An 11,053-nucleotide genomic window follows, 5' to 3' on the forward strand; every position below is an offset into this window, starting at 1 on the left:
AATATGCTTCTGAAAATGTGTCTTTGAAGCAGTCTTGGATGAGTACATTTCCTGCCCACCACATTGGCCAATAAAGCATGCCGAGTTCCTGCAGGGTAAGTGGGGCTGATCCCAGTAACAAGAAAAGTAAAGCCTCTTCAGGTGACTTAAAAAAAATGAAAAGGTAATTTAGATGGTCTGGGAATACAGAATGGTGGTCTGGAATGAGTTGGTCTAGATAATCTAAGACAGGAATCTGGCAAACTTTTTTTTCTGTAAAGTGCCAAATAATAAATATTTTAGGCTTTGCAGCCGTAGGGTCCCTGTTGTAACTACTCAACTCTGCCATTGCAGTATGAAAGCAGCCATAGGAATATGTGATAAATAGGCTAGTTGTGTTCCAGTAAAACATTTACAAAAATAGGTGGTTGGATTTGGCCTACTAGTCATACTTTGCCAACCTCTGATCTAAGAGGTACAATCAAGAGTAGTATTTGGGGTCAGAGGGAACAAAAATCTCTGTGAACTGGCTTCTCTGTGTTGCTCACACTTCACGTTTATTACCTACTCCGTGATAACAACCATAAAATGGTAATAATAACATGATAACACACTTGTGTGGAACTTAATTACATATGAATATTTTAAAAATATATATTATCTCAATTAATTGTCATAAAAGACTGATGCGACAGTCAAGTAGGGTTAGTATTCTCATTTTACCAATGCGCATAGTGTTTTATTCACAACACCTTAGGTAAGACCCAGTATCAAATTATGAGCTATAAATTGTTATTACAGAATTTCATGAAAAAAGGAGTGAAGGCTGGAATGGTAGTAATAAGAAGGACATGATGAAGATGAATCAGCAAAACACACATTTTTGATAAGGGAAACAGCCTTGAATCCCAAACTTTCCAACTAAGTCAATACCTCTTGCCCTTCCACTCGTCCTATTAATCTACTTGCACTGAGCAAATAGATTCCTCATTCTCATGGTGGTTTCTTGTTCCTTACACTCTCCCAATTCTTCATTTTATTACTTCCAACTAGCTTTTCCTGTCTCATTTCCATTGTGCATATCCGGTCAGTCATGAATTACCATCGATTCTACTTCCAAAATGTATCTTGAACCTGTTACACTAGTGCTAATTCCCTGGTCCAAGTTAATCTCTCTCAGCTGGATGACCACAATCACCTCTGCCCTTATCTCTCTGACTTTAAGTTTGCCCTCTCCTACCTATTACTCCTCCATACAACTATAAGAGTTATCTTTTAAAAATACAAATTTCCTGATGTCACACTTATACATGATTAGCTCTCCATTGCACTTCTCATGCTCTAGGGGCTGTGGAGTACAATGGAAAGCTAATAGTTATGTACAAAATGATTTGAAACATGCCTGTCTCTCCATATTTGTCTCAATCACTGTGCACTTTACCAGGCTTCTTTCAGTTCCTCATAAATTACAAGCTTTTTTCTACCTCAGAAACTTTGCATATGCTGTATCTTCTGCCCAGATAGCTCTTCACCCCTCTTCATTTGGATAATTTATATTCATCTTTCAAAACTGAACTCAACATTCACCATTCCAGGGAGTCTTTTTCTTAAATACTGGTCTATGCGAGAACCCTCCTCTATTCTTTTCCTTTATGAAACTCTTCACAATTTGTAATTACACTTATTTTTGTAATACCCCTCATGAGAATATAACTAAATATGGTCAGGTACCATATATGTCGTGTTCCATACTCTGTACCCGGGAGTTATCACAGTGTCTACCATACAGAAGGCTTGGAAGGGGATAGTTTTTTCCCTCTCCCAAAGTTCTTTCCATGTCAAGGAAAATCAGTGTAAGATACTTGGCCTTTACTCTCCCTTCAGTCCTTCCAAGCAGAGAAGGAAGAATATGATCTAATTGGAGAACTAGCAGTGAGAAACATCTCTCATTTTTTGGAAGATACAATAGATAGTCTTGGTCTTCTCAGAGAGTACTGACTTAGACCTGCACTGTCTGTGATTGCAAGGGTAATTTTGTCCAATTTGGGGTTGGTATTCAGAAACCCATTGTCAGTGGACATATAGTCTACATTCTTCAATTTCTGCGTTATGTAAAATAGAGGTGATATTTTGGCCTGAACAAATAACCTCTTTCTCAATTGGCTTAGAATCTGGGTGGGAAAGAACAGTGATATGTATTGGGTCCCCTCAAAGACCCTGTATCTCCTAAAAAGTAAAATAAAGATAAGAGAAAGAGGTGGGACTGCATGTGTCCAGGTTTCCTCTTTAATTACATGCATCTGATCAAGTTGCTCCTTTTTCCCGAGAAGAAAGCAGAATGAGGAAGCAGAGACAAGTCTAGAATCATTGTGGTAATGGAACTTCCTTCACACTGAAGAAAACACCGGGAGTAGGGAAGAAATGTTCTGTTAATAATATGTGATCGGCACATATTTTATGGGTTAATTCATGAATGAAATAATACTGTATGATATGATAAACTGTGTAACTAACTCCTGCTGGCCAGTTGCTATAACACTGTAGCACAAGAAGGTCCCCAGTGACCACATGGGAACCACCTCACATAGATTTTGTGTAATTCCAGATAACTAAAGAAACCACAGAATGGAGCTCTGGAATTCCACCTTGGGAAGTGGCTTCATTTTGATGGACATCCTGAATGACAGTGGATCTCCTGAACTGTTCTGTGCTACAATTGCAGTCCTATACTTGTTAGCCCTGACCAGCAATGGCCTTCTGCTCCTGGTTATCACAGTGGATGTCCGGCTCCACGTTCCCATGTACTTTCTGCTCAGCCAGCTTTCTCTCATGGACCTTCTGTTTGCATCTGTAGTTACTCCCAAAACACTTGTGGATTATCTGCGTGGGGAGAGCACCATCTCTTTTGGAGGCTGCGCTTTTCAGATGTTCATGGTCCTTACACTTGGTGGTGCAGAGGACCTTCTATTAGCCTTCATGGCCTATGACAGGTATGTGGCTATTTGCCATCCTCTGAACTACATGGTCCTCATGAGGCCAAGGGTCTGCTGGCTCATGGTAGCTACATCTTGGATCATGGCATCCCTGAATGCTCTGATGCACACATCATACACCATGCAGTTCCCTTTCTGCAGATCCCGGGAAATCAGCCACCTGCTCTGCGAGATCCCACCTTTGCTGAAGTTGGCCTGTGCTGATACCTCAAGATATAAGCTCATGTTGTATGTACTGGGTGTAGCATTTCTCATGCCTCCCCTTGCTGCTATTCTTGCTTCCTATACGTTTGTCCTAGTTGCTGTCCTCCACATGTCCTCGGGTGAGGGAAGGCAGAAAGCTCTTGTCACATGCTCTTCTCATCTGACTGTGGTAGGAATGTACTATGGAGCCGCCATGTTTGTGTACGTCCTGCCCAGTTTCTACCACAGTCCCCAAGAGGACAATACCCTCTCTGTATTTTACACTATCATTACTCCAACCCTGAACCCTCTTATCTATAGTCTGAGAAACAAGGAGGTGATGCAGGCCCTCCATAGGGTACTGGGGAGATGTATCTTTCTTCAAAGACCATAGCTCTATAACTTCGAGATAAGACCATATATCTTGGTCTTGAGCTATCTCCTTCCACATTTCAAAGTTCTAGAAATCTATCACACTAGAGAAGGCCCTATTTTGGTCTTAGAGACATGACTTTGTTTCTGTCAGTTTTGTGTTTGTACAGCTGAAGAAGCATTCATTTCTCTGATCCACATTCCAGGATCTGGTTGAAATTCCCTTTTATTCTGATAAAAATTATCTTATTTTTCACTTTATATTTTCTTTTCTCCCCCTGGAACAATCTTAACCCCAATCACACAGGATGTCAACCAGATTTTTTTGGTAGTTCCATTTAAAGCAGGAAAAATGTAGAGAGAAGGTAGACCCTACTGAACAAAGGTACAAATGTTAGATTTTACTACTTCACAGCAACACAATTTCTCAATTCCTATCTCCCTATTACTGTGAATGTATAGTTATGTAGTGTTAGATTGTTTTCTCTGGACAGATAAAAGTAGGTCTGCAGCTTTGTGCTCCTTCTTTGTTTTTATTTTTATTATAATATATATTTCTCAAAGAAATAAAACATAGAATCTCTGAAAATCTAGATTTTGCTCATTATATTCTTGTAGTGTTTTACGGTGGTGTCGCTAGGGTGGTGCAGACCACACCCCCTGACACTGTCAGAGGGGCTGACTCCAAAATGACCCTGGGGTCTCCCGCTGACTACGGGCAAGTCAGCACCACCAGGTGCCATGGAAGGGGCTGCCAAGGCAATGGTGTCACCAGGTTTGTTGTCACCCATCACACAATGCAGTAACGTGTCACCACACCTAGTGAAGTAACTCATCACCTTCCCATTCCTGTCACCAGCCTGTGAGCGTGTGAGTCCCTGGGCCTCAGCAAAGGGCATTGGGAAGAGAGGGATGGTTTCCTTGGCCAATGGGAGAGGAGCTGCAGGGAGCCATGGGGTGCAGGGCTGGGAGGGTGCCGAGCTGCATGGGGCCTGGCCACTCTGCCCACCAGGTCAGGGATTCACCATCTGGCACATCCCACTCTCCCATCCTGGGTGGGGTGGGGGCGATGACACCATAAGTTACCACACTGGGTGACACCAACCCTAGTGATGCCACTTTTGTTTGACTTGTACTTCTGTCTCCTTTCTTGCCTGCAAATGGACAAGGAGAGCCAGAGAGTTGATCGGATTGCAGTTTTATTTCTTGGCAAGACTAATTCATAGATGGTATTGCATGTACTTCCATCAAGCAACATCTGATATCTGGCTATCTCTTTCCTTGTGGTGTCACTCTAGATCCGTTGTATAATTGGGAGTTGCAAACTGACAATATTCTAATTCCATTATTCCTTCTTTATATATTAGTTGGAATACTTATATAAAGAGAAATTTCCCTTCATTAGTTATTGGTTATCTTGATGCACAGTTCTTTTAGAAAAACAAGATAAATGCTTGGTTCTTTCCATTTACCCATTTTCAAAATAATGAGTTGGTTTCCTAGCATCATCCAAAGTCGACTAGTGAGCTGTTTTCCTTTTCTCCTTTTTATTATGAACCCACATCTGATATGTTTCAACACACTACAGTTGCCATTCATATCATTATTCCTATTATCCCAGCTTGGACCAGTGGGAGCCTCTTCAGCTTTACTCCTAAGTCATTCTGATGTAACCATGGTAGTTATATTTATGTTGATAACTGTTTTGTTCTCTGGTGTGACAAGATGTTCAAAGATCACTTTATATATTTCCTGCTTCACATATTGATCAGCCATTTGGAAGGACTCCGTTTCTGTTTAGAGAGAAATGCTGCATAGAGTCCACAAACTGGCCTTTAACAACGCTTATTGCTATAGAACTACTCAGTGTTTCTAGGCCTTTTTGGAGGACATACTAAATTCAATACATCATGAGTTCATACTGATACTTCTGATTCAGTGGGTTACTTAACCTCATAATCTTCTTTTCCCATACAAATATTCCAGTTACTGATTCCAGCAACATACCACTCAGTTGTTTTTTTTTTTTTTTTTATCTTAAAATACATATGTCTAAGAATAAAAATGTCAATACTGTCATGATGTCATGATTACTGGAAAGAGGTTTAGATTTTTTTTTTTTTCCTTCGGGTGCATCCCATTGAAGAGGTACATATGTATTTCTGTGTTTGAAAGTCAAAGTTACTTGAAGTAGTTTCTCCCTCATGTGGTTATGCCACCACCTGAATATATAGCTAGATTAATTTATTTCATCTTTCTTTCAAATTTCTGGGCTTGCTTTTTACAATTTTGTTTTATAATTATGTAAAATATTTACCTGATTAAAAATTCAATTTATGAAGCAAAGTCCAGTAACAGAAGTCTATCTGTCATCCCTGTTTTCTCCATCCTATTTACTTTCACTTCCTCTACTTCATTTCCAGTATACTGTGTAAGTATACTGTTTGTATTATAACTATTCACTGAAATTTCATGAGGTTGTGTTTGTGAGTTAACACATGGCTGATATTTGTGAGTTTTGTATGTGCATTTTCCACTTCCAGTATACTGTATATGTATACTGTTTTTATCATAACTCTTCACTGAAATTTTGTGAGGTTGTGTTTGTGACCTAACCTATGGCCCATATATGTGGATTTTTATGTGCATTTGGAATAATTTTTTATTATTATTATGCTAGTTTACAGTTTGAGATATATTTGTATATACATGTGTGTGTGCATATATATATATAATCTACCTTATTGATTATACTTTTAGGCCTTAACTACTACACCACCAGGGTTTCAACTTTTAGGTCTACTTTATTCTCAATAATTTTTTGTCCATTTGATCAATCTTGAATTGAGAAAGGTGTATTAAAATTTTCTCTTTTCCTGAGTTTCTGGCTATTTATTGCACCTGTAAAGTCTGCTTTGTAAAGTTATTGTTGCATTATTGGCTCCATAAATATTAATTCTTGTAGCCTGTAGAATTGTAAAGCTATAAGCAGGACAAATACTATCTCCATTTCACAGGGTTACAGACTGGGAAGTGGTACAAGAGGTAAGAAACAGCATTTTAGGACAAGACCAAGATTAGAGACCCAGCTTAGTTCAGTTCTGTTTGATGTAAACAAGTGACTTAATCTCTGTGACTTTCCGTTTATATTTCTGCAATATGGGAGCAATGTAATAGATAGTTACCATAATTCTGTCCCATCTGTTCAGTCTTCCAGACTTGAAATTTCAAAGTCTTTATCGATGTTTTCTTCTCTCTTACTCATCCTATTCAATAGACAGGATGTCAAAACATGTAAATTCTACATAAATGTCTAATAATAGTTAACTACTTAAGTAATTAGAAACTAAAATACTTTTGAATTCTATTGAATGGAAAACATCAAAATATAAAATTTTCTTTACAATATAATGACAGCTTGAAAACATATTCATGGCAAACTGATTTTAATTTAAAAAATCAACAGGAAAAAAATTGATGAGAAAAATGAAACATTGAATAATTTCAGGGTAACAGTCTCCAGAAAAATATGGATGTATTCTCTACTTGATTTTACAGAAATTACCCCATACCTGTCATTATTTAAGACAAGCTAACATTGTTTTAACAGAGGCCAAGGCATCCTCAAATGAACAATAATTTTAATAAAAAAATAGAAACCAAAACCAAACCTGTTGCCATCAACTCGATTCCGACTCATAGTGACCTCATAAGACAGAGTAGAACTGCTCCGTAGAGTTTCCAAGGAGCAGGTGGTGAATTCGAACTATCCACCTTTTGGTTAGCAGCCCTAACTCTTAACCACTGTGACACCAGGGCTCCAAATAAATAGAAGGGAGGTGTAAATTTCTATTTTTCTGTGGATTTAAACTGAAAGTTGTCTTCACGCACTTCACACTGCATGAAAGAAGGAACAGATGGGGATGGTTTCTTGGCACAGAGCTTCCAAAAATTTTTCTTCATCTAGGTGAGAATTGGAAATTAGAGCAGATTCATGCAGTGGGTTTTTAGTGGGTTTGGTTCATGGAATTCAATCTGTGATTACAAAAAAAAAAAAAAAACTCCCAAGGCATCTCATTGTACATAGAGGCAATAAAGTGAACTGTTCCTAAGGAGAACTCTAGGGAATGTCTTATTTACTTCACCTCTCAGGGCCTCATCTTTTAAGACTTCCTCTCTGGAAAAGCTCCAGTTCAAGGTTTGTGGTTACAAAGTAAGTATTTACTTCAGCCAAGAAGACCTCAGGAGTCTGGTATGGAATCCATTGTGAAGTCCAGTTCATCCCTAGCTGTCAGGAGAGAGGGTTGAGGATCAGTGGGCCCTAGTCCCATAATATGGATCTGCATCTTGTATCTCTAGATCTCAGTCCATTGTGCTCATTGTGAGATCTCCTCACCTGAAGTGCCCCATCTTTAGGACAAACTCATCCCAGACCTCCAGGTAAGAAGGAGTGAGATGCTGAAAGGATCAAGTTTTCCACAGTCAGAAATCCTGAGTCTATCCTGGAAGAAGGACCAAATCCTTATTTTTACATCCCACAGTCTGTTCTGGAAAAGAGGTTTTCCTTTTTCTGCTCTCCTCCATAATCTTCAGCATTAGAAATCTTGGGCTGCTCTGGGGGGTAGGGAAGGGGAAGGAGCAGTATGTGCTGAAAGCCCCAGAGAAACCAAAAGGACCACAGTCAGTCAAACTAGCTACCCTTTTTTTTAAAAAAAAAAAAAAACCCTTTTTAGCTACCAGAATCTCTGTTGCTCTCTGATCTTTCAGCCCCTTCACCTTTGGCATTCTCTTCCTCCATCACTTTTCCCACCCTTTCCTCTTGATGACCCCCACTGGGCTCACAGGGGGCTGTTTGAGATGCAAGAAGAGTATTTGCAATTAGTTATCTTTTGCTCGGGAGGTAGGAAACAGCCAGCTGGATGAGTGATAATCTTGTATGTGTGGGTGCTGCCTGCCCCAGTGCTCTAGTATTCTGGTTGTTACCACATTGGAAACACCCTCTCCGGGGCTCAGAATGAGGAAGAGAAAGGGTTACAAATTGAAGATCTTTTCCAACTAAAAGAATACAACTGATGCCATCTTGCCTATACCAGTAGCCCAGGTGATCACAACCACTTGGTGTTCTTCCTTCTGCCTGGTCGTGGAATCTGCCCATTCCAAGGGGATCACCTACATGGTTTAGTATTCGCTGTGCCTTCCAGCTTTCATACTATGCTTTAGAGAGGATGATTCGTGCTTAGGAGAGTTTTTGTGCATGTGTATGATAGTGCCTGTGTGTTTGTGTGTGTGTGTGTGTATATGAGTTCATTCATTCCTGAATGCATTCATTCAGTCAGTCAGCCAGTGAACATTCCTTGAAAATTTATCATATACCCAGGGGGGAAGGCTCACCATGAGTCAAAGTTGAAGCCATGGCAACTAACAATAGCAACAACACAGACATATAGAGTGAGATAGGGTTATTCCCTGAAGAAACTCATAGCCTTGGTAGAGAGGCAGGCTTGTAAACAAATAATCATGTACAATTTAATAAGTACTTTTAAAAAGCATATTATATACAAATGCCAAAACTCATCAGATCATACATATAAAATATGAACAGTTCACTGAATGGCAATTTACCATAATAAAGAAGTGAAAAAATACACTTAATAATTATTGGAAAATAAGGTCAGTAGTGGATTATTTTATTGATGTCCTTGGACATTAAGAACTTTTGGTTTACAGAAGCATTCTTTTTCAAGTTTTTGACAATGACCCTTAATAAGAAACACAGTTTATGTTGTAACCCAGCACACACATACACTCACACATACACTTACGTAAAAGTGAAACAAATGTTTTCTCGTAAAATTATAATTACAAGAGCTTATATTTTCTTTTCTATTTCATTTTTTTAAAATACTGGTTGCAAACCACTAAATCTACTTCATTACCCATTAATGTGTTATAATTCAGTGTTAAAAGCCATCACTTATAGGAAGAGATCGTTCTGGCTATTGAAGTCACAGATTTTTTCATTAATCCTCTTGTGTATTCCCTGCACACTGAAGCAAAAGCAGTGATTCTTCTCCTTTGAGTCTGCTAGCTTATCAAAGGGTTCCCTGACTCTGCCTTTCTGATCCCTCAAATACAATGGACATTGCTTTAGGTTCATACTGGACCCAGTTCCAGATCCAGTATGAATGGAAGTATATGAATATAACCTCACTCTCACACAACAGTCTTGAAATCAAGTCATAGTTGGTGGTTCATGAGCCTGTGGTCCAGGCAAAACTGGTCTGTTGACTTTTCTGCTGTATTGTCAGCAAGACATAGGGTCTTCTGTGAGAGAAGAAACCCTTACATGTTTGCAGTCTTTGACGTCCCCTGTCCCAAGGTGGCCCTGCCAAGAGAGCTGAGCTTCTGCCCTGATTCTCCTCATTTGTTCTGACAGTTCTAGGGTTAGTACTTCAGTTCTTCCCAGGGATATTAGATGCTAGCCATGATCCCCAACTGTTTGCCTGTGGCCCTGCTACACTCTCTAACTCTTTCTAATCTACTTTCCCACTAGCTTTGATCCGGTCATCTTATTACTTGCATTTTGCTAATGTACAGCAATGTGTATGCTTTGAATAACGTTTCCTGCCCAACTCCAGAGAATTGGACCAGTGTCTGGATTTCCCACAGGTGTACCCATCCAATTGATTGCATATTATGGTACAAAAAGAAGCATAAATGAGGACCAATGTTGTTATTCCAGATAAGACATTGAAACTATCCAGAGAGCTGTTATGACCACTTCAGGTCTCCACAAAGGGCCCCTCCAACCATAGTGTGCAGTGCTGCCTGAGTGTGACCTCATCCATACCCACTTGGCTCCATGATAATGAAGTCCTATTACATTACTCTTGAACACTTCCAGGAAGCCTTGACTCTCTAATCCAGTGAAGAATTTGGGAAAGGACCAGTATTGTGGATTATAACATGGTCTGCAATGGTCTCTTAAAATTCCCCTCCTTGCTTGGAAGGATGAAAAAGAATCACTTTTGAAACATAATGGAAAATCCTCTACTTTTTAATAATATGAGAGCTAAAGTCTGCTGTCTAGAAATAAACTAGAAAAAATAAAACAAAACCAAAAACTTGGGCTTTCTAATAAAAGGAGAACTGCTTATGTTTTTCTAGTCCATATAATATGTTAGCATCCTGTTTCAGTTCAGATACACAATGTACAATTACCTATAGAGACATTTCTCGACCTTATCTGCAAAATCGCTGAATGATAGATTTGTGGTTGATAGCACCCTGACAGCAAGAATCGCTACGGGGGGCACATTTCTGTTGTTACTGTGCCTACCAATCAGATGGCTTCAATAGGAACATAAAAAAATTATAGAAAATCAAATGTCTTAAGTGTTTGCAAGATTTTTTTTTTTAAATCAAAAAAATCTTCCATTGAAACCTGCATTTTCAGGATTTAATGCTGAATCATAGTCAACATTTCATTACTGTTAATACTGATGTGTAGGCAGGAATAAGCATTA

The 11,053-nt window shown here is 39.1% G+C and overlaps 1 protein-coding gene across 1 annotated transcript; it reads left to right on the forward strand.

The window, feature by feature from the left end:
• Nucleotides 1-2,604: 2,604 nt before the first annotated feature.
• On the forward strand, nt 2,605-3,778 carry LOC100661634 (olfactory receptor 2AG1-like). The gene has a single exon (XM_064289204.1). It carries the CDS (start codon nt 2,605-2,607, stop codon nt 3,547-3,549), a length of 945 nt encoding a protein of 314 aa, XP_064145274.1. The 3' UTR covers nt 3,550-3,778.
• Nucleotides 3,779-11,053: the final 7,275 nt, after the last annotated feature.

This window comes from Loxodonta africana, chromosome 7, assembly GCF_030014295.1.
Source record: "Loxodonta africana isolate mLoxAfr1 chromosome 7, mLoxAfr1.hap2, whole genome shotgun sequence".
NCBI classification, from domain to species: domain Eukaryota; kingdom Metazoa; phylum Chordata; class Mammalia; order Proboscidea; family Elephantidae; genus Loxodonta; species Loxodonta africana.

Bases quoted from the DNA above. Each gene is read 5' to 3' on its own strand.
- LOC100661634 (XM_064289204.1), top strand. From the start codon at position 2,605: ATGGAGCTCTGGAATTCCACCTTGGGAAGTGGCTTCATTTTGATGGAC.